The sequence below is a fragment of the Chelonia mydas genome, chromosome 5, assembly GCF_015237465.2.
Source record: "Chelonia mydas isolate rCheMyd1 chromosome 5, rCheMyd1.pri.v2, whole genome shotgun sequence".
NCBI lineage: Eukaryota > Metazoa > Chordata > Testudines > Cheloniidae > Chelonia > Chelonia mydas.
Window position 1 is genome coordinate 60,781,773 of NC_051245.2, and position 24,600 is coordinate 60,806,372.

The 24,600-nt window shown below is 40.6% G+C and overlaps 1 protein-coding gene across 2 annotated transcripts in view; it reads left to right on the forward strand.

Annotated features, from left to right (window-relative positions):
• The window catches only part of LOC102930761 (leucyl and cystinyl aminopeptidase), a 102,220-nt gene that overhangs the window by 40,144 nt on the left and 37,476 nt on the right, over window positions 1–24,600 (forward strand). For both annotated transcript variants that reach the window (XM_043546743.1, XM_037903294.2), the window contains exons 2-3: window positions 14,778–15,618; window positions 23,487–23,625. In XM_043546743.1, the coding sequence (XP_043402678.1) occupies window positions 14,801–15,618; window positions 23,487–23,625 (957 nt within the window). In that variant the 5' untranslated portion in view covers window positions 14,778–14,800. The remainder of the gene's footprint in view (window positions 1–14,777; window positions 15,619–23,486; window positions 23,626–24,600) is intronic.

Below are 24,600 nucleotides of genomic sequence, written 5' to 3' on the forward strand. Positions count from 1 at the left end.
ATAATTAGTAGTCCAACTGCTTTTTGCCTGATGACCTGAGGTTAGCTCTTTTTTATTGCACTTTTTGTTTGGCTAAGCAGTGTCTTTTAGTTAGTTTGGCAAAAACAATTGTTGGTGCAGCTAGACAATTGGCAGTGTGCAAATGCTTTCCATATAAGACTTTTTAGATGGAACTACTGCCAAGTTACAGTAGATCAGTTGGCTCAGTAGCCAAGACTTGGCCTATTCCTTACCTATCTCTGCATGTTTCTAAAGAGCCCAATCCTGTAATAGATAGATGCCCTTAGCAACTGAGAATTCAGTGAAACTACAGTACTTGCATACATAAGTAATTTTATGTATATATGTGTTTGAGGGATCGGGGCCTTAATTACTTACAAAATTGAGATTAAGACTCGTGACCCAACCAGCAGGAATGGCAACTGAATATGGTTACCTGTGCAAACAACCAAACACTCTACCCAATTTGTCCATCTAAAATCCTAATCTAAAGAATAATGTGGAAAGGAGAAGGTTTGTGCGTACTGATAGGCACTTGCAGTTTTAAGCCATTGTTTAATGGTACAACTACATTTTCAATACAAAGGTCTCTTGTATTGAATAGACCTGGCTCTTCAAGAGGAGGCTTTTTAGCAGCATTTTAAATAAACATCCTTTTTACTGCTGTTTAGTGTTAACTTTTTTTGTACAATTTGTGGGCAGTCTTTTTTTTTTTTTTTTTTTTGCTTTCAATATAACTCACTTGATTAAGGGGTTGGGAGTAACAGCATTTGAGTCACTTCCTTCTCTTCTGGATTTTCGAAACACATCTCTGACTCTTATCTGATTTGTACATTTAGTATAGAATGTGTTCTTATATTTAAATTCTTTATGGGGAATGTTAAAATATTGTTTAGAAAAATAAACTTTACAAATCTGGAAAAGAGAAATCAATTTTTTATTTTTGGGATTCATTTTGAAATGCTAAATTTTTAGGACACGGGTTAACTGTTTGGTCTCTTCCATTTCCAGAGGAAGTGCTACAAAGATGTCGAACATCAAATTACACTCAGCAGTACTGAGCTTCCTTATTTTTAAGTGTTACAAGAAAATTTTTGTCATACAGGGAAGACCTAAACTCTACATCTTGCTGATTGAGCAAAGAAAAAGTAGTTTAAACCAGTTGTGTAACTGAAGAAAACACAAGAAAAAATGTAAACAATATTTTTATTATGGCCATTAGTAAAAGTCCAGCCAACAGTATTGTTCAGGAAGCAGTTGTACTTCAGTGGAGCAGAAATATGATTTGGGTTTATGTAGAATCCATCACTGCGCTATCTACAGTCCTTCTGTCAGTGCTTAATTTCTAATTAAAGTGGTGCTGGGGCTATGAACTGCCAAGCCTAGAAGTACCGGGGCTGAGCCCCGGTACAAATTAAGCACTGCCTTCTGTATATCTAATTTTTTGTATGAAGGTTGAAGTATGTACTTAGGTGTTATCATGCATATGCCTGAAGTTTAATCTATGCCTGTACCTGACAGGTGTGTAGCTTTACTGTAGTGAAAATGACTGACTGCTTTAATTATATATTGTGGTGTGGGGCGGAGGTGGATGAAGTCTCAGTTACTACAACAGGCAGGTTTCACCTAGAGCTGTGTAAATAAGTGTTTGTTTACTGGCTATTCTGGGGCCTGCGGATTCATATCTGGTCAATGTGAATTTTTTTTTCAACTTTTGACAAACTGAAAAATTAAAAATTATTTGGGTTGGACAAAATGTGTTTTGAAAACTAAATGTAATGCTTTATTTCAAAGCTTTCTTAATTTTGTAGAAGAGAAAGTAATTTCAAATCGAAACATTTCATATTGCTACTTTAAATAAAATATTTTTGGGTTTTGTTTTTTCTTTCTCCTGATGAAAACAATTTGGCAAATTGCCAAAATATTTTTGTTTGACCTGAATCTGCCTCCCTCAGTTGGTGGGGGTCTGTGTATCTGGAAAAAGTCTTGTCTGAAACTTCGCGCGTGTGTGTGTGTGTGTGTGTGTTTCTAGCTCTAAGTTCAGGTATTTCAGGCAGCCAATCCACCAGTGCTCCCTCGCTGTTCCCCTCTCCCTTTACCCCCTTCACAATCATCTAAAATAAGGACAGCTTTGCTTTTTTTTTTTTTTTTTTTAATTGAATTGCTTTATTTTGTTGTAAAATGTTAGTGATTCCTATATTTTTATCTTAATTAACTATTTGGTTAAAACTTAATTTAAAATTACATCTTCATGCAGAAAGAGGAAACTGCCACCTTGGCTCAGTCCTTTCTGAAGTGAAATGAGACTTTTGCTTGAAAGGGACTGAGTAAAAACATCAGGATTTCGGTCCATAATGTGTGCTGAAAACTTTCACTGTCATTGTAAAGCAAATTTCTGTGTGTTAGGATTTTGGAACCTGATCCTTCTTCCTATTAAGTTGACATTAGTTTTGCTATTTGCTTCAATGGAAGCAGGATCAATTCATTAACAAGTAATTTTTAATAGGTACAATGCTTCTGTATTTCCAGTAAAAATTTCCTTTTAAGCAGTGCAGCTTATTAGACATTCATCATCAAGTTAAGGAATGTATTTTTTTGGTGGGAGATTTTTCTCCTGAAATCTAATCCTCCTAGTCTTTCTAAAATTCCCACTGGCTCAAACCTACAGAGGCATACCCTGGAGACTTTGTATGAGTGAAATATGTTTTTGTTCCTGCCATGAATGCTAATCTTTCTTCCCTATCAAATTTTAAGAATAAAATGTCCTTTATGAAGGAGAAACTCCTTGATTCATATTCTTATGATTAAATATATTGTTGACTTATGTCAACAAACCCACAGAGTTTCTGTAAATATTACGTATTAGCAATAACCACTAACTTCACAGCAACTGGTCTATTGCTCGATACTGATGGCAAGAAAAAAGCTATGTTCGGACACAGTGTACTATTTGTTTAGTTCCTGCATTCTGTGTCTGCCCTCAAAGTTCTTTATACAGTATCCTCTTCTCTGTCTCTGGGAAGCACTGCATAGAGAGCTTCTAAGAGGTTTCACTTTACTTTTACAAGGAGTCTTAATGCAGATTGATAGTTTAGTTGTGCATAATACCCTCCTTTCTTTTTCAAGAGAAGCAGTTTTGCTGCAGGCATTTTAAAGCAAACCTATTTTTTATAACACAGGCTATCCCATTACAGTAAGTACTATTACTTGAATCTCATCACCTTTTAACACCCGAATGTTGTAATTGTTTTAAGGAATTGCATACATTTGTCTTGATTGTAATGAATTCTGTTTTCTGTTTTTGTGGTTTCTGTTTTATACAAACAACCCCCTCTCTTCCCCAAAAAATCACACAATACTTCTGATATTTTAGGGATTTTTTGTGGATGACGGTAAACAGTTGTGTTAGTGAGCACGTTAAGAATAGCAAAATTATTAGGATATCAGTCTTTTGCTTCTAATTTCTATCATCAGTTTTTGGTGGCTTTTTTGGGGTGACGCAGGGATTGCGCTAAAAGTAGAAAATTTAAAATTGTTTTGACTATAAAACAATGCTTCTAACTGTGACACTTTAATATCTCTGTGAAGCTCAGGCTGTTCGCTAGGCCATCTGTATGATGTGACCTAAAAGTGACTGACACAGCCATGGGCCAGCGACTTCACAAAGACCACCAACATGTGCACACTCTGTGGGTGGGTCTGTCTTGAAGTAATTCATGGCTGTGTGTTAGCAACATGCTGTATCTAGTTTCCATTCTGTTGTAATTTTTCTTTGGCTTTGGGACTGCTTGCAGAGTAAGGGAAGGGAAATAAGGTACACAATAAGTATTGTAACTGACGCCACTACAGGGTGGTGTGCTTTCAGCATATCCATCTCTTGAGATGTCTGGTCACAAGCCGTGTGTTTTGGGAGCTGAAGATGCCCCAGGTCTTCGGTGGGTTCGCCTAAAGTAAGGATTACTTCACTAGCGCGGTCATAAACAGAAATGTGCAAAAAGCACAAATACTTTCAATTAAAAGAACTGATTTTTCCAACAGTTCCTAACCCAGCACATAGAGGCAGTTTGTTACTTTATACCCCTATACCAGTCTTAAGGCTTCCTGTGAACCATTATCCTGCTGTGCACAATCAGTTGTCCCCATGCCTCATGCTTGCAAGACACTGTGCTGTATCCTCCTTCTGCAGCTATTACTGGTCCTCTTTCCCTGTCCTGCTCTTAGCTTTCAATTCCATTCTGGAGGCTATCTAACCTTCCCTCTGCAGCCATCTCTCAATCGTTGGCTACCACTGCTGCTCACGCATAGCTTCTGGCGGTCTCCCAAGAGCCTAGTCTCCCCTAAACCTGTGATATTAATTCCTTTTTGTCTAGGGAATTTATGGCGCACTTTACTGGCCAGAGGCTGAACTGGGCACCATAGTGCCCTCTCTTGGCTAGATCTTCCTCCTCCAGCTCAGCCATAGTGGAGGTCCTGGAGGAGGGAACCCAATCATGAGCCAGTAGGTTCATCAGAGATTCAAATTTCCTGTTCTGAAATCTTGCAAGAGTTGCACACCTCACATTGTGAAAGATAGTTGCATATTTATCCATCTAAATACTATCTAAAGCCAATGCTGAGAGAATTTATCTTCAAGCTGCTTTTCCTTCATTAATAAGACAAATACAATATTGATCTTACAAAATTGAATCTGCATCCATTTAGCAGGGACAAAGTCCACACACCTTGTTTAACATACGTACTGTTTGTTAGCAAAAGGCCAACGTTTTCAGTCCTGGGTATCAAAGTTGGGTATGTACAGCCATGTTTAGAAGAAGCCTGACTCTTTCAGAGTTGTTGAGCACTTGCAGCTCCCATTGAAATCCCTCTCACTGACACCCAATCAGTCTGCTGTCCTTAGTTCAGCCCTCCCCATTCCAGCTCCTATTTCATAATTTTGGGCAATGGCTTCCTTTCACCCTCTTAATATTAGAAGTGTGTGTTGCTTTGCTCATCTTGAATTCCTCAGAACGTCTGGTTTCTCTGGGTTTTATTTCTTTAATTAATGACACCTCTGTATGTCTTTTCAAGCCTCACAATTAGACCATCACTAATTCTGACATCCAAGTTTCCTAGTTACTCGATCAGCTGAAGTCACGTGTGCTATTTGCTCTGTCAAAATATAGTAGTATGCAGCCTTGTTGTAGCCATGGTGATCCAAGGATATTAGAGATGCAAGATGGGTGAGGCAATATCTTCTATTGGTGACTGAGACAAGCTTCTGAATTTACACAGGTCACTGCACTCAGTATGAGAGCTAAATACAAGGTGGAGTAGATTGAGCTGTAGCACTCTGAGTATATTTTCCAGACCTGAAGAAGAGCTCTGTGTATGATCAAAAACTTGTCTCTTATCAACAGAAGTTGGTCCAATAAAAGACATTACCTCACCCACCTTATGTCTCTAAAATACAGTAGGGCAGGGGAAGGGAATTATGGCATTCAACTTTGCATTAAACTCTGGATTTTTAATCCTGTCTATTCTTTTTCACTAATAACTGTGTAAAATGTTACCTTTAGAATTCACATCCGTTTCTTACTGCCTAGTTTCTTTAGAATGAATTACGGGTATATGTGGGAAATGTGCTCTAGAGTGGGTGCATAACTTCGTTGAAAAACAGTACTCGGAGTACTTATCAATGGTTGGGTGTCAGACTGGAAGGATGGATCTTGTGGAGTAGTTTAGGGGCCTGTCCTGGGCATGGTGGTAGTCTGGCTGGTGGAGTGAAGAATATGCTTATAACATTTGTGCATGATTGCAAGCTGGGAGGGTTGCTAGCAGTTTGGAGGACTGAATTAGCTTTCAAAAGGACCTTGACAAATTTGGTCTGAAATCAACCAAGTTAAGTCAATAAAGACAAGTGCAAAGTGCTACATTTGGGATGGAAAAATTAAATGCATGGATACAAAATAGGGAATAACTGGTTGGATATTAGAACTGCTGAAAGGGATCTTGGGGTTATAGTGGATCACAAATTGAATATGAGCCAACAGTGTGGTGCAGTTGTGAAAAAAGGCTAATGTCCTTCTGGGATGTGCAATGTAATACACTGGGGGTAAACTGATCTTCTCTGCTTGGCAGGGGTGGGGTCTCAGGTGAGTCTTGTGTCCAGTTTTGGGCTGCACATTCTAGGAGAGATGTGGACAAATTGGAGCATCCAGAGGAGAGTAACCATCAAAGGTTTAGAAAACCTGACCTAGGAAGAAAGGTTAAAAAACAAACAAACCCTCTGTGCATGTTTAGTCTTGAGAAAAGAAGACTGTGTGAAAGGGGGGGCCTGATAAGTTTTCAGGTATGTTAAGGGCTGTTCTAGAGGACTGTGATCAATTGTTCTGTCTACTAAGGGTAGAACTAGAAGTAATGGCCTTTATCTGCATCAAGGGAGATCTAGGTTAGATGTTAGGATATCCTTTCTAATTATAAGGATAGTTAAGTAGTCATGGAATTGGTTATCGAAGGAGGCTGTGGAAGCCCTGTCCTTGGAGGTTTTAAGCAAAGATTAGATGAACACCTGTGGTCAAAGTATACTTGGTCCTGCCTCAGGGCTGGATTAATGACCTCTTTACATTTTGATCAATTTTTATGTGCTGGGTGGCCCCTTTTAAAGAAACTGGCCTTCATCGTCATTAATAACATTAACATGAATAAGCAACTGCTCTTGTTACCTGTTTTGCTATCTCTAATTTACCAGCCGAGCATATGAAATATTTTCAGTAGATTGGAAAATGTATATTTAGTCAGCAGTAAGTCTCTTCTATTAGCATGAAATCCACCCACTTCCTAGAGTGTCTTTGTATAGCATGGGGTGATTTATATTTGTGGGAGATGGATTTTGCCCTCCGACTTGTAGATAGGGTGTATTTAGACCACCCTTCTTTGGCTAATATTCTGGAATACCAACCCACTATATGCATGTAAACATGGATCAGATATAGACCATGTATTAAACTACAGCAATATAAAATTAACATGGCCTACACTAAATGGGTTAAAAACTGGCAAATTGACACGTTTCAATGTAATTGCAAACTGAGAATCATCACTGATGTGGTGTGTTTCTAGTGGAGTTTTGGAGAGATTAACTTTTTTTTAAATCAATGACCTGGAAGTTTGCAGATGACCCGGACTGGTAAGTAATGAAGAGGACAGATTTCTGGTATACACCCATGTGGATTGCTTGGTAAACAGGGTGCAAGCAAACAATACTTTTTTTTTTTTTTTTTAATATGGTCAAACACTAAGTCATACGTGTAGTACAAAGACCGTAGACCATATTTACAGGGAAATATCCTGGGAAGCAGTGAGTCTGAAAAAGACTTAGAGGTTCTGGTGGATAATCAGCTGAACGTGAGCACCTGGTGTGACACTGTGGCCAAAAAGGCTGATGCAATCCTTGGATATATGAACAGGGGAATCTTGAGTGGAAATAGGGAGAATATTACCCCTGTATTTGGTGGTGGTGTGACTGCTGCTAGAATACTGTAGCCAAGTCTAGTGTCTACATTTCAAGAAAGATTTTTACTAATGCTTCAATCATTCTCATGGCTCTTCTCTGAACCTTTTCCAATTTGTCAATGTGCCTTATCGTGATAGACTCAAAGAACTCAATCCATTTAGCTTCTCAAAGAGAAGGTTAAGGGTGATTTGATTGTTCACCATATAGATACTTACAGACTGCAAATATTTGATCTAGCAGAGAAAGGTATAACAGAATCTTATGGCTGGAAGTTAAAGCCAGACAAATTCAGACTGGAAATAAGGCATACATTTTTAACGGTGAAAGTAATTAACCACTGGAAAATTTAATAAGGGTTGTGGTGGATTCTCCATCACTGACAATGTTTTTCTAACACATGGACTGGGAATTATTTTGGGGAAGTTCTGTGCCCTGTGTTATAAAGGAGGTCAAAGTAGACAATCAAAACCGTCCCCTCTGGCCTTAGAATCTATTAATCTGTGTTTATTTGCTCTTTGCCTCTGGAGGGCATTAATTTTTGTTTGAAGCTTTCCATTCCTGCTAAAGAGGAGCATACGGTTTCCCCTATAGTGTGAATACCAGCAGACAACTTTACCTCTAGCGGCAGCCAAGGTGTCTTATTTATTTATTAAAATAGTATAAAGTTACAGCAAACTTGCTCTATTGTATGTTTGCATTGCTTACTATATTTTGAAAAGTTAAAGTGCAAAAGACTCCTGAACAACAAAACATCTCCCCCCCACCCCCAAGCCATTATCTTGCTGTCATGTTAAACACAAGCCTACCCCTTGCAGAAACAATCTTTTGCATATTAGGATCTGTGTCTTTGTGTTTTGTACCATACTTCGAATTTGAGAATTGAAACCTTGCAACTCAAAGTGCTTAGCTGAACAGCATTTAAAGTATCAGTTCCTCAAATTTTCTCCCTTTTTCATATTTCTATGCAAAGCTTGGCATATATACCCTGTAATTTCAGTTGTTAAAACAGAAAATGAAAAGGAGTACTTGTGGCACCTTAGAGACTAACCAATTTATTTGAGCATAAGCTTTCGTGAGCTACAGCTCACTTCATTGGCTGTCTCCTCACTGTGTTTTCCACTGAATGCATCTGATGAAGTGAGCTGTAGCTCACGAAAACTTATGCTCGAATAAATTGGTTAGTCTCTAAGGTGCCACAAGTCGTCCTTTTCTTTTTGCAAATACAGACTAACATGGCTGCTACTCTGAAAACAGAAAATGTGATTCTAGTCTGAGACAACAATTTACACCAGCATAGTTCCTATCTTTGAAAATCTGCTATGGTGCATGCTGTTCCAATATGTTATACTGGCTAGTGAACAGGTGCCATGCATATTTTTTTTTTTTTTTAAATCCTCATTAATTGTACACCCTCTGCCTCTTAAGTCCTACAGGGAGGCCAGGCAAAAAGAACACTGTTGGCTCAGAGTAGTCTGACACCCAGCAGGGTACTGGGTCAAGCCATTTGATCATAGACTAGAAAGCCAGAAGGGACCACTGAGGTCATCTAGTTTGACCTGTATAATACAGGCCATAGAACTTCTTTAAATTTAATTCCTGTTTGAACTAGAGCGTACCTTTTTAAAAAAATATCCAACCTTGATTTTAAAAATTGCCAGCGATGATGAATCCATCACTACACTGGTTAGATGTTCCACTGGTTAATTATCCTCACTGTTAAGGATATGCCATTCAAATGGAGGTCCCCTGTGATCAGGTTTTTTTCCTACACATTATAGATAGGCGTGTGAGGAGGAGGTCATTCTGTTCTCTAGTGTGATTTGGTGGTCTACAGCAGAAACCAGCTGGTACCCCATCTTGTGCTTTATCTGTTAGGACATTGATCCATAAGCTTTCAGGATAACTTATTTCTGAGTTATCAGTGATTCAGAAACAGGTAATGTCATTTTTGATGTAGAGTGCCACTCCTCCTCCCCATAAAAACAGTATTACTGTGTCTAACTTCCTTAGTGTGATCAAAGGACCAGCTATGTCTTATAGTGAACTTACATATTTCTTCAGTTTGTGAAAAGAGCAGTTGATGGAAATACTTATTAAATTACAAGGCTGACTTGGAAAGCATGGATGAACCTGAGGTCATATACTTGACAGCAGTGTTTCCCAAACTTGGGATGCCGCTTGTTCAGGGAAAGCCCCTGGCGGGCCCGGCCAGTTTGTTTACCTGCTGTGTCCGCAGCTCCATCCGATCGCAGCTCCCACTGGCCACGGTTTGCTATGCCCAGCCAATGGGGGCGGCGGGAAGCAGCGGCCAGTACGTCCCTCGGCCTGCGCCACTTCCTGCAGCCCGCATTGGCCAGTCACAGCGAATTGCGGCCAGTGGGAGTTGCAATCGGCTGGACCTGCAGATGTGGCAGGTAAACAAACCAGCCGGGCCCGCCAGGGGCTTTCCCTGAACAAGCGGCTTCCCAAGTTTGGGAAACACTGCTCTACAGAGGTAAGACCTGGATGTGGAAGGGTCCTCTGCAGTGCCTTAGCCCTGATTGTCTTAGCCATGTGTCCTTGGTCCTTCATTTAAACCACACATTAAGAAGTCCACCACATCTTAGAGAATTGCTCTGCTACATCTTGTGTAATAAAAGTAAATATATTAAAGCAGCTCTTCCTAGAACAGATTAATTATTTTGTGTTCTGGGAGGCAGAGCCTTAGTATACATGTAGAGTGTTGGGGATAGTTATTACTTCAAGGTCAATGTACAAAGGAAGAAAGAACTTTTTATTTCCTAATTAATTCTTTTTCCCACTGATATTCAGGGGTTGACTTATTAAAACAATACAGTTGTTACTGCTAAAATAGGCTTATGCTGCTATCATACTTTTAGCAATCTAAATCTCTTTGATGCTACAGAATATGTCAGTGTAAAAGGGAGCAAAATACCCATAATGATTTTTAAAAACCTTATATATACTCGGTTTGTCATATTGTGGGCCTGTCCTGTACTCAGCAATATTTGATGTTCACATCCAAAGCTTTATCCTGTTTACAAAACACAGTTATGGTCCCATGAATATTGTAAATTGGAGCTATGTCGTAACAAGGTTTCAGACAGCTGTGTTGTCATGGGTTGCCTAAATTGACTTGTTTGTGGGTCAGCGGTTTACAAATTGTCTAGTAAGGCAGACTTATTCTGCAATTTTAAATATTCACAACAGTGGTAATTCAGAAAACCAACTCTCCTTCTCTTATCTTTGTGCTCTCCCAGTCCTGGGCCATCTCTGCACTGTGAGTGACCTCTGGTGTAAGCTAGAGCAGTGCTACTCAAAGTGGTGGTCCACGGACGGGTGCTGTTCCGGGAGCCATCGGCAAATTGGGAGGGGGGGAATTGCCGGTCCCCCACATCACAGCACTAAGCTAGAGGAGCCTAAAGGCTGACTTTTCCATATGCTGTTTGGTCTGCCAGTGGCCCCAGAGGGGCTGGCAAGTAACTAGGGATCCCTGGGTCAGAAGGACACCCTGTGCACTGGAGGGGGGTTGCAGAGGAGTCAGTATGCCGTTTCTGCACCATCAGAATACACCCTATGTTAGCTATGGTGATTCTCAGGGCTGCTTAGCACTGGTAGTGTGTGCAACGTAGTCCTAGAGCAACGCAGGGGCCATTTATTCAGAGACTATTGTCCATGTGTCCTTGTGCTGGGTTCTGTGCCTCAGTCTCGGTTTCTTGGCACAGTAATGTAGAATTAAGTCTTGGGGTTTAAAGCACTTGTAACTTTGGGAACTGCTGTGATAGCTGAGGGCTCTATAGTACTTTTATCTTGGCAGATGAAACTTCTCCCACTTGTTGCATTCTACTTTTTTGCGTTTGTTAGTCTTGACTGGAATCTAACCTTATGTGAATTTAAAGTAATCTTTTTTGTCAAGATTTAGCTATGCTTCTTCCTGCTACTGGTGTTTGGTGTGAAAGAGGACAGTGAAGTGTGAAAATACAAAGATTACAGTCTTGTTGTTCAGGCCTGGAAAGAGTCCCTACATACAGCTTGCTTAGAATATTATATATTCTTTGCCCCTTTTATTCTTGCTAGTATGGAGAAAAACAATCTGCAGCTTATCTAGATATAAATCTGTATTTAAAGCTGGTTCGCCTCAGAGTTGTTCCTGTAAAGCTGTCTGATTCCACTGCCTGCATCGGTATGTATTTCAGGATTGGTAACTTCGATGACCCACAAGTGCTCTGTTACTTATCTATGTGCGTTCCAGTGGAAATAGTGTGGGTTGTGCTCTTTATCTGAAGTTGACTCGTTAACTTAACACTGAGTTTGAAAAATGGCTGTGTGGTTTTTAACAATAAAAACAAGCCATTTTTCTCCTACTAGCTGGATTGCCTCCAATTTTTGCAAATAATTCTAAGTGGGTGTGTAGGGTGTGGGGGTTTTTGTTTTTTTCTTTTTTATAAGAGAGGCTGGCATTTCTCTCTCTAGTTCAAGCGTGATTAGTTTGGCCTTCTATCTTCATTTCTTAGGGAAAAGTTCTTTGTAGTCTCAGGTATGCTCTGTGGCCCTAATTTTTGTGTATATCATTTTGAGGTGAATTTGACAATTTTATATGAGGTAGTTGGCTTGGGAGCAAAGAGGGAGAACTGCTTTTTGAAAATAGTGTAGTGGTTCCCAACCTTTTGAAATCCCCTTTGCAGAAGAGTTGTGGATGGACTTCCTGCCATGTACTAACTTGGCTTCTGCCATCTATTCTTTTTTCTTTCCATTTTTCTCTCTATATTTATCCTCCTGTCCACTAGTTTTCTTCTTATTGATTCTTTCTCTTCTGAGTACTCTTCCATTCCTCACCCCTTCTCCACCCCCACCTCTAACATTATTACATGTTGCTCAGGGCAGTTGTTGGTGGGGCGTGGATGTGTGCTTTCATGGCTGAGTCATGTACATGAGCACTGTGTTTGGGGCTGCCTTAAAGCAAGAGGAACAATGGATGGCTTTGAAGAAGTTGCTTATTACTTTGTCTGCGGACATGACAGCATGTTCACATTTGAGACACTGGGAGAGCAGGACCGATCCAGTAGCCTTTCTGCTCCCATTACTCCTCTCAACTGTCCCCAACCTCCTGGTCTAGTCTGACAACGCTTAGAGGGAGGGTAGACTAGTGAGGGGGACTGTTTGGAAAACACTGGTTCGGTGGGTTGTGGGTGTTGGCCCTTGATGTTTTAAAGCTGTTTTATCCAAGAAACTTCAGATTGGGTTTATTAATCTGTCTTTGAGGAGTGGGGAGCTTTATTTTAGAGGCTGTTGAATTGAGATTTAGAAATATAACCTAGAGGGGAGAGGGTGTGATCGAGTGGACTGACCAAGAGAGGGTTGGTAACCAGAAACCACTGAGTTCTATTCCAGTGTTCTCTTGCAATGTTAGACAGTATTAAAAATAAAATACATAAAATAAAAATCCATTGTTCACCTAGCTCTATCTGAAAGGTCATATTCTATGCCACGGAAACTCTCACTTTTGTAGAACTGCTCAAGGAAACTTTATTTTTTCCTTGTGAAATTTTAACTAACACTTTCTTCCCCTCTGTTTTCATTTAAAAATAAATTGTTTTCTTGAGGGGAGAGGGGGAAGATAGAAAACTTTCAACCAGCTAAACATGTCTGCTTTCTATTATACCTATATGGCTAAAACTTCCTTCCCTCCAGGCTGTGTCCTCGTTAAATGATCAGCTAAAGCCCTAGTTCAGCTTCAGCCATACGCTTGAGTCTCTTCCTATTCAGTCAGCGTAATGCTTAAATGTGCTTAAATGTAAGCTTATGCTTAGGATCTTTATAGAATTGGGGCCTATGGTAACTGGAGGGCTATTATATTGCACACGTTTTCTTTTCTTTTTCTTTCGTTTACCTGACTGTGTCATCTCCCCAGATGGGAGTCCACACATTTCCTGAGTTTAAACATTACAGTATTTGAATTTAAATAAAATTTGAATCAAGTGACAAAATGGATCAAAACAGTGTCTAAATGTGTTTCTTGGAGACAAACTTCTGAAAGCAGCAGTAAGAGGAGTTAAACGTAAATTACAGAAGTCAGAACAAAATACAAAGCTGGTATTGGGGGTTTCCAGCACAAAGGAGATTGAGTTGTACCAGTCCACTGCTGTCTCTTTCTCCCCCCCTTTCCCCATTCCACTGGCTTTTCTCAGTCTGTCTCCTCCAGCACTTCCAAAGTCCATTTAAAGTTAGTGTCTTTCCACTGACAACAGTGGGCTTTGCATCAGGCCTATGGTAATAACAAATCCTTTGTTCTCTCCAAAGCCACCTGCTTTCTGGTCCCTAGGCCTTGCATCAGCTCTGTCCATGCACCTTGGATGGGGAAAGGATTCCTTATTCCCCGTCTCCTTTGTAGCTGGTTGACCAAAGTATAAATTACTTATACAGAAGTTAGTGTTGTAGCCATGTCGATCCCAGGATGTTAGAGAGGCAAGGTAGATGACATCTTTTATTGGACAAAATTCTGTTAGTGAGAGAGACAAGCTTTTGAGCCACACAGAGCAGCTCTTTACATATGTTTCATGTCTGTTATCTGTCACTCTGGTAAAAAGTGACTCTTGAATTTGAACTTTGAATACATATAACAATTCATTAATAGGGTCCAGATTTATGGAGATGTTTTACTTTAACTTCTTTTTATGCACAGGCTTTTACCTAGCACATAGGGACTAAATCTTAAATGAAGAGCGCAGTTACAAATGTAGTATATTATCCTTTTATATAAAAGGATAATAAAATTTAACCAGATCCTCTTCTAAAACAAAATAGTGGCTTGATATTTGTCTTCCACTGGTTTAGCAATCGGCACTTTGCTAAATCCTTTGTGACACAACTTAACACTGAATGTGGACAGGGCAGTTAGTGTGTTATAAAAATATACTAGTTGGCTGTGGTTAACTAGAGGATCATTCATGTTCTTACACGTGTCCCTCCCCACAAGAAAGGCAAAATTATGTTGGTAACATTATGTTAAAATTTTAGTTATGCAGTTTCCCAGACTAGATAAGGCCAAAGGGTTCCATGAATGTTTCTAGGAATGTTGTTGTTCAAACCAAAAATCATCATTATATGCCAAAATATTTACAAATATTCTCCAGAATTGGAGCTCTCTCAATAAGAGATGCTGCATAAGTGCTTTCCATGCTCCACTACACCCACGCAGTAAGTTATCTTTTGAGTTGTAATAGCAACACCTTTTTAGTTATAACATATGCTCTTTTTTTTCTCTCCTCCTCTTCTCCCCACCCAGATCGAATTCAGTTGCCCAGGAATATGATTGAAAACAGCATGTTTGAGGAAGAACCTGATGTGGTTGACTTGGCAAAGGAGCCTTGCTTGCATCCATTGGAGCCTGATGAAGTGGAGTATGAGCCAAGAAGTTCACGACTACTGGTGCGTGGCCTTGGAGAAAATGAAATGGATGAGGATGAAGAGGATTATGAATCATCAGCGAAATTGCTGGGCATGTCTTTCATGAACAGAAGCACAGGTCTCCGTAATAATGCAGCTGGCTATAGACAGAGCTCAGATGGATCATGCTCAGTGCCCTCTTTAAGGACCATGGTGGTTTGTGCAGTTGTTCTTGTGATTGCAGTTTCAGTAATAATGGTGATCTACCTTCTTCCCAAATGTACCTTTACCAAAGAAGGCTGCCATAAAAAGAACCATACAATGGAACTGATATATCCTCTAGCAACTAATGGAAAGAGATTTCCATGGGCAAAAACCAGGCTTCCCAGTAACGTTATACCACTACACTATGATCTTGTCTTACAGCCAAACCTAACAACTACAAAGTTTGCAGGTTCTGTTCAGATAACTGTTAATGTAATTCAGGTCACTTGGAATATCATACTTCATAGCTCAGGACTTAATATCACCAAGGCAACACTGAGTTCAGCAGGTTGGAATCAGGCAAAACCAGTTGTAGTCCTGGAATATCCAATACGTGATCAGATTGCAGTTGTGGCCCCTGACGCTCTACTTGTTGGACAGAACTACACCCTCAGTATAGACTATTCATCTAATTTATCAGATACCTATTATGGGTTTTACAAAGTCTCCTACAAGGATGAACATGCTGAGAAAAGGTAGGCTTATGAATAACTCTTCTCATCCCTGTATTTCTAGGTTGTTTTGTATGTACTCATGTCATAAATATAAAGAGAAGGGTAAACACCTTTAAATCCTTCCTGGCCAGAGGAAAAACCCTTTCACCTGTAAAGGGTTAAGAAACTAAGACAACCTTGCTGGCACCTGACCAAAATGACCAATGAGGAGACAAGATACTTTCAAACCTGGGGGGGGCGGACAAAGGGCTCTCTGTCTGTGTGTGTTTTGCCAGGAACAGAAAAGGAATGGAGTCTTAGGACTTAGTAAGTAATCTAGCTAGAAATGCATTAGATTCTGTTTTGTTTAAATGGCTGGTAAAATAGTTGTGCTGAATGGAATGTATATTCTTGGTTTTGTGTCTTTTTGTAACTTAAGGTTTTGCCTAGAGGGATTCTCTGTGTTTTGAATCTGATTACCCTGTAAGGTATTTACCATCCTGATTTTACAGAGGTGATTCTTTTACTTTTTCTTCAATTAAAATTCTTCTTTTAAGAACCTGATTGCTTTTTCCTTGTTCTTAAGATCCAAGGGTTTGGGTCTGTGTTCACCTATGCAAATTGGTGAGGATTTTTATCAAGCCTTCCCCAGGAAAGGGGGTGTAGGGTTTGGGGAGGATTTTGGGGGAAAGATGTTTCCAAGCGGGCTTTTTCCCTGTTATATATTTGTTAGACGCTCGGTGGTGGCAGCAATAAAGTCCCAGGGCAAAAGGTAAAATAGTTTGTACCTTGGGGAAGTTTTAACCTAAGCTGGTAAAAATAAGCTTAGGGGGTTTTCATGCAGGTCCCCACATCTGTACCCTAGAGTTCAGAGTGGGGAAGGAACCTTGACAACTCATTTGCACTTGATTCATTAATTAAAAATGATGATGGGGGGAGGGGAGCAATGACTTGGATGTGTGGTTTTTCTCACTCAGCACCTGGGCCCTGAAGTGTATAGCAAAGGAGTTCTTCAGGAGTCAGTCGCTAACAGAAAATCTGTCTGAAAATGAGCAGGGTTTTTGCTTTATGTAAAAAAAAGTTCCTTAGGAAATACAGCTTTCCCTCTGTTTTTAATATTAATTCTTCATGTTGATAGCAATTTACACAAAGATCAGGTGCAGCGGGGGAGAGTAAAGCAGAAGTTTTCCATGATTAATATCAACACTGCTTCAAGAATCTCTTGCATGGGTTGGTTCATTATAGTGCAGACAGTCCTTCGGTTCAGTTGTGTTACCCGGCTTGTAGATAGATATCCTGTTAGGTTGTATTAATTTAGGTCCTTTCATGGTTTTCTCTCAAATATGTTTTTTGTGGTGGTGGTGGTATTGATAATGAGTCGCTACTGCAGAGGGATTGATACTCTTAACCATGAATGTTGTTGATGGGAATTTTTCCAAAAGACCACTTGGTCTACTTCTTACTAAGTCAGTAGACAATCACAAGGGTTGTACTAAGCACCTTCCTTCTGGTCTCCTTAGAAGTAGGTAAGTAATAAAGGTTTGATATTTTTCTCCATAGGTAGCCAGGTTGTTATAGCCTTACTCACATAAAATAGTACCTGACTCCCTGAGCAGTCTCATTGATTTCAGTGGGGCTACTTGAGGAGTAAATTAATATTGCAGTGTGGCACAAGCTGACCAATAATCTTTTGCTGCCTGCACCTCTTAATTAATGATAAATAGGGGACATGAATAAATCCAGTCTTAAAATTAAGTCTAATCCATTTTAAAAAGAAAACCAGCTAGTGTAAAGATTATTTATTTTTAGTAGAAAAGCAAGAGAGCTGCATAGTGTAGGAAAGATGTTTTGCTGAGCTTTTGCTATTTTAAAAAAAAAAATCTTGTTTACTTAACTAGATGATGCAGTTGATCTCCCTGCCTCTTCCCATAACACACTAACAATGATAAATTTTAAAAGGCAACACATTAAAAAATGTCAAAGTAAATGCTTTTTGATGTCACTTAAAATTAACCTGTAGAACTTATCACCATCAGGATATCATTAAGGCAAATAGCTTAATATAGACAAGAAAAGGGTTGTATACATGTCATTTTAGAATAACTTCTGCTGCTATAAAAACTGGGGTACACTTGCAATTTATAGACTGCAACAGTACATGCATTGATCACCATATAATAGGAAGAATCCTCATGTAACACAGAGTCCTCCAGTCCCCAAATGATATATTCTGTTGTGGAACTGGGCACATCACAGTGGGTTTATGACTTCTTTTTCTTTCTAAAGCACCTGGCTTTTGAAGACAGAAGTCTGGGCTAGATACCATTGGTTTGTTCCAGCTGTGTCTAGCTGGCCAATTTTTTGAACAGTCAAAACAAGTTCCATATTTTCCTACTCAGAAAGAAATCTTATCCATAAACAAACATCAAGGAGAGGATATTCATAAGCATACGGTGAAACTCCCTCTCTGGAGGTTACCTGGTGACAGATATTTTTTCCAGTGTTGTAGCCAGCTGTTGATCTTTCTTCCTTATTCTTTTGGCTTTGAATTAAAATAACAAAGATTTGTTATCAATAGCATTCTCATGCTAGTGAGCCAAATCTGAGTTGTCCATCACATCAAAATATCATTACCTGAAAGATTATATAAAATACACTGACACAAGAAGAAGCTGAGAACACAGGCATTACAAGGCAATATATGAAATGAAATAAAATAACTGCAGTCAGAGCTTAGAAGGCAAAATTCATTTATGCCAATAATTGTGGGCAACGGGTTCCATTTTGCTTTCATTTTCTATTAGGTTCCCTTTCCAAAAAGCCTCCCTTCCTTCTCTACATTTAATTTACTTCATCATTATCGTTTTTAAAAATGCAGGCTTTTGAGGGGTGAAACTGACCTGTGTTAGTGTGTGAATGATGCTGTGTTTGTCAGGCTGGCATCAAAACAAACCATTTCCTGATAGAATTTTCTTCCCTCACCCCTGTTGGCATTTTCTTCCTGTTGAGGATGAGGGGATAGGGTAAGTTGTCTGTTGAAACATTACCATGCATTCAAAAACATGAGTCAGACCCTGAAAAATCTTTTTATTTTTGAACCCCATATATTCTGGGTTATTTTTTTTCTTTTGTTTTTGAGATCTGGGGTTCATGTCTTTCAAGCTTTGTTCCACAGCCATGAGAGGGAGAAACCTACTTAAAAAAAAAAAAAAAAGCTGAAATTCTCACATAAACGTATGACTCCAGGAGCAGGGGCTTTCAGAAGAAGGCCAGATAACACAAGTCTTATATTTAAAATCTCAGCAGTTGGCAGCAGTTCTTAATCCTACAGTTTTTCTGTTGAACTAAACAAGAAGAGCCAAACTCTGAAAGCACTTCTCACAAGATTGTGCAGTATCTTAATGGCAGTCAACCTACACGCTTTAAGAAACTGATACAAGCAGGTGTGTCAGTAAGAGATTTAAGTTAATGGACAATAAAATGTAGTGACTTTCCAAGGCTTGTCTGTCTGGGTCAGAAGAGAGTTCAGAGAGGCAGCTTTGGAAAAGGTCACCACTCCTGATTAGCTGCACAGACGGTTGCTAGTGCCAAAGAAGTTGTGGGGGGCAATATAGCTGTAAGAGGAAACAGATGTGTGCCTGGAGGAGCAGGAAGAAGCGTGGGTAGACTTGGGAAGAACCACAAGATTGAATCAGAATGTGACCCTTTTTTTTAGAAAGGACTCTGCAGCTCTTCCACTTTCTGGGTGAATAGCCTGATGATAGCTACTACTGTACCTTCATGTTGTCACAGCATAGCTGTGGGATTTAGGAAAGTGTGTAAATTGCTATCAGTAGAAGGTGTGATGTCCGTGTTGGACACTTTCTCGACCACTCTGAAAGGTCGAAAGGAAGGTAGAAAGAAAAAAAGCATTTTGGTGCCGTGTTTGGAAGATGTGTTGCAGTCTCCTATTTGCTAGTCTCCATCAACATTTATTGGGCCTGGCGAAACAAAGATTCTAGTCAAATGGAGTTGAACAGGATTCCCTCCCTGCCTCTGTTTATGTGTTAACTTTGTAGTGTAGATGAGCTCTTTAAGTCAGCTTAACTACATCTCTCAGAGCTGTGAAAAATTTCACACCTTGTGCAATGTCATTAAGCAGACCTAAGATCTGGTGTAGATGCTGCTTGGTCAATGGAAGAATACTTTTGTCAGCCTAGCTCAGCGTTTCTCAAATATAGCCACCAGGGGGTTTCTCTGTGGTCACAAGAGCCTCCTGGGTGGTGATGGGGGGGCAACGCATCAGTCCCTCACTTCCTGTTGCTCCTGGATTTGCTGCCCTGCACCGCTTCTGAAGACAGGTGAGGCATGATACTGAAGGAGCAAGGTGAGTTCTCTACCTGTGAGGGTTGGTGGGGTTTTGGCTTCAGCCCTGGAGTGGTTGGGACTTAGGGAGCCTGGCTTCAGCCCAGGGCTCCAGCCACCAATATCCAGCTCTGGCTGCAGGGTTTCAGGCACTGACCCTAGCTTTGGTCACATGGCCCTGACCTTCAGTCATGGGGCTTCAGGCTCCAACCCCAACAGTGCAGCGACTGGCTGGGATTCCTGGCGCTGATCCCCGGCTGTATGGTGCCGACCCTCAACCCAGGCGGCGGGTGCCTGCCCTGGTTGCTGACCGTTGGCTCTGGTGGGCGCTGGCCCCGGGCACCAGTCCTGGGTGCAGATCTCCAGCCCTGGTTGTGTGGCAATGGGAGCTGACCCTGGGCTCTGGCAGGTGCGGGCCCTGGATGCTGACCTTCAGCCCTAGCTGTCTGGCAGCAGGCTTCTGCCCCTAGCCCCAGCCATGTGGCAGCAGGTGCTGGCCCCAGTCACTGACCCCTGGCCGTGTGGCAGCAGGCACTGATCCCTGGCCCTGAGCACAAATCCCCAGTCCTGGTCATGCAGCAACTGGTGCTGAGCCACTGGGCTCCAGTAGGTGCTGGCCCAGGGTGTTGACCCTCAGCCCCGACACACAGTGGCAGGGTCTCCCATCCATCCCCCCTGGCCTCCGCTGTCTCCCCAAGCCCTACATCCATTCTCCATGGCCCCTGCTGCTCCCCATCCCTCCATCCAAGTCTTAATTTGCCAGGACTACTTGTGAAAAGTGATATTAACACAGATACAAGTATCATTTTTCTTAGCATTATTTTTATTATCTAGTCCACAAAAAATCCCTACATAAATAAATTACAATGATTTGGACATGTATACATGCATATTTATTAGGGCTGTCAGTCAATTGTAGTTAACTCACGTGATTAATCGCAGTTAATTTTTTTGAGTTAATCGCAGTTTTAATCACACTATTAAACAATAGAATTCCAATTGACATTTATTAAATATTTTTGGATGTTCTACATTTTCAAATATATTGACTCCAATTACAACACAGAATATGAAGTGTACAGTGCTCACTTTATATTTTTTATTACAAATATTTTCACTGTAAAAATGAAACAAAAGAAACAGTATTTTTCAGTTCACCTCATACAAGTACTGAAGTGCAATCTCTTTATCGTGAAAGTGCAATTTTCAAATTTAGATTTTTTGTTTTCTTTTGTTACATAACTGCACTCAAAAACAAAAGTGTAAAACTTTAGAGCCTACAGGTCCACTCAGTCCTACTTCTTGTTCAGCCAACTGCTAAGACAAACAAGTTTGTTTACATTTACAGGAGATAATACTGCCTGCTTCTTATTTACAGGGTCACCTGAAAGTGAGAATAGGCGTTCGTGTCATACTTTTGTAGCAGGCATTGCAAGGTATTTATGTGCCAGGTATGCTAAACATTGGTATGCTCCTTCATGCTTCGGCCACCATTCCAGAAGACATGCTGATGATACTAGTTTTAAAAAAAAATGCATTAATTAAATTTGTGACTGATCTCCTTGTGGGGCTGAGAATTGTATGCCTCCTGCTCTGTTTTACCGTCATTCTGCCATATATTTCATGTTATAGCAATCTTGGAGGATGACCCAGCACATGTTGTTCATTTTAAGAACGCTTTCACTGCAGATTTGACAAAACGCAAAGAAGGTACCAATGTGAGATTTCTAAGGATAGATACGGCGTTCCACTCAAGTTTTAAGAATCTGAAGTGCCTTCCAAAATCTGAGAGGGACGAGTGTAGAGAGCATGCTTTCAGATGTCTTAAAAGAGCAACGCTCCGATGTGGCAACTACAGAACCTGAAACACCAAAAAAGAAAATCAACCTTCTGCTGGTGGTATCTGATTCAGATATGAAAATGAACATGCGTCAGTCTGCACTGCTTTGGATTGTTATCGAGCAGAACACTTCATCAGCATGGACTTGTCCTCTGGAATGGTGGTTGAAGCATGAAGGGACATATGAATCTTTAGCACATCTGGCACATAAATATCTTGCGACGCCAGCTACAACAGTGCCATGCGAATGCCTGTTTTCAATTTCAGGTGACATAGTAAACAAGAAACGGGCAGCATTATCTTCTGCAAATGTAAACAAACTTGTTTATCTGAGCGATTGCCTGAACAAGAAGTAGGACTGAGTGGATTTGTAGGCTCTAAAGTTTTACATTGTTTTATTTTTGAATGCAGATTTTTTGTACATAATTCTACATTTGTAAGATGTAAAATGTAATTTTACATTTCATGATAAAAAGAAAAGGAGTACTTGTGGCACCTTAGAGACTAACCAATTTATTTGAGCATGAGCTTTCGTGAGCTACAGCTACAGCTGTAGCTCACGAAAGCTCATGCTCAAATAAATTGGTTAGTCTCTAAGGTGCCACAAGTACTCCTTTTCTTTTTGCGAATACAGACTAACACAGCTGTTAATCTGAAACCTTTCATGATAAAGAGATTGCACTGCAGTACTTGTAATGGGAGAATTGAAAAATACTATTTTTTACAGTGAAAATATTTGTAATAAAAATTAAATATAAAGTGAGCACTATACGTTTTTGTGTTCTGTGTTGTAATTAAAATTAATATATTTGAAAATATAGAAGACATCCAAAATAATTAAATAAATGGTATTCTATTGTTTAACAGCATGATTAATTGTGATTAATTTTTTTAATTGATTGACAGCCCTAATATTTTTCTTAAAGTTAATTAAGTATTTTAGGAAAAAGTGTCAGGGCAGCCACCAGCAACAGTTGGTTGCTGCACTGAGTCAAAATTTGTTGAGAACCCCTGTGCTGCCACCTCTTAGAAAGCTGGATTTACTATTGCAATGGAAGAAAACCTTCCATCAATTTAGTGTCTGCGCTAAAGTACTTTGTGTCACTGTAGCATTTCTAGTGTAGACGTACCCAAAGACATTGACTAGGCCAGCAGTTGTCCATAAGTCAGTGGCAGGGAGGGGAACAATTAGATAGGACCTGGAAGTGGCTTTTCCTGCCTGGTTGAAAGTTATGGATGGACAGAAGCAGTCAGTCACCCTGTCTGCCAGTGGGGCATGAAGTTTATTCCCATTGTTAGACACTTCAAAATAGAAGTGCCTGGTACATGTGTCTTACTCTTCTTTTGGGCTATGTACTCTTAGGGATATATGAGCTTTTCAGTACTTGGTTATTGGGACAATTGTTTACTGATAATGTGCCCTGTATTTCAATCTAATCTGTTTATAGTTTGGTGCATTAGCCAAACTGTATCTTCTGAGTGCATTATGCTAGAAAGAACATTGAATAAAAATTACATTGAAAAAATCTTCTGAGACTTAAACTGATGACAGGCCTTTCTTAAAAGTGTGCTTATTCTATCCTGACAAATCATGGCTACCTCTCTGTTCCCAGCTTCTCCCAATAAAACTTCATTCCATTCCAATCCTCAAAGTAACCATTCTTGATTTATTAAAGAATGGTAATACCAACTCTTATATTTTTAACGTGTCTTTTCTCTCCATTAGATGGCTTGCAGCAACTCAGTTTGAGCCTCTGGCTGCAAGGTCTGCTTTTCCATGCTTTGATGAACCAGCATTTAAAGCCACTTTTCTAATTAAGATCAAGAGAGATGAACAGCACTCCACTCTGTCAAATATGCCAAAGGTACAGTTATGCTCTTCTAATGCATGAATATTAGCGGATGGATGTGTGTCTTTTAGGTGCTCTGTATTAAAAGTACTCTGAATCACTTTGTTGATTTGTGTCACAAGAGTGCATAGATGACCCAGGCAGGGGTCTCTGCAAGACACCATACAAACATGTAATGAAAAGGCTGACTTGCTCCAAAGACCTTACACATTTAGATTTAGAGGGTATCCCAGATCAAATAACTGTTTAGTGTACTACATGGTACTGGATGTACTATAGGAATGTTGAATGGCTACAGCCAGCAGTTGGACTGAACTGGCATGGAACTGTATATCTACATGCACTTCGGTTGTTGCACCACTTTCTGTCGAACTTAAGATTCTTCTTTGAGGTTTGGTCCGTGTGGATCCCATTTATGGTGTGCATGAGCACAAGATTGAAATCTTCTGTTCTGCAGCATCCATTGGGACAGTGCCTGCACCCTACATGTCCTTGTCCTTGTCCTCCCCAACACAATCGCATATAGACAGTGATGAGCTGCCAAAATCTTAACAATGGGTTCCCTCCTCACCCCACAAGGGGATCGTTGCCCACCCCCGCCACCCCGGGACTCCTGCCCCATCCAGTCCCCTCCCCTGTCCCCTGACTGCCCCCAGAACCGGGCAGGAGGGTCTTGTGGGCTACCGTAGTGGGTGCCCACCTCACCCCTAATAGTCTCAGAGGCACCTGCCGGGGGGGTGAGGTGGGGAGTCCCAGGAGTGCTTACCTGGGGCAGCTCCCAGGAAGCATCCGGCAGGTCCCTCTGGCTCCTAGGGGTGGGGGAGCATAGCTGGGGGGGAGCAGCTACTCCCCGCCACTGATCACATCAAAAGTGGCGCCTTAGGCGCCGACTCCGTGGGTGCTCTGGGGCTGGAGCAGGGCTGCACGTTCAGGGGAGGAGGCGGAGTGGAGGTGAGCCGGGGGTGGGGCGGAGAGCTGCCGGTTGGTGCT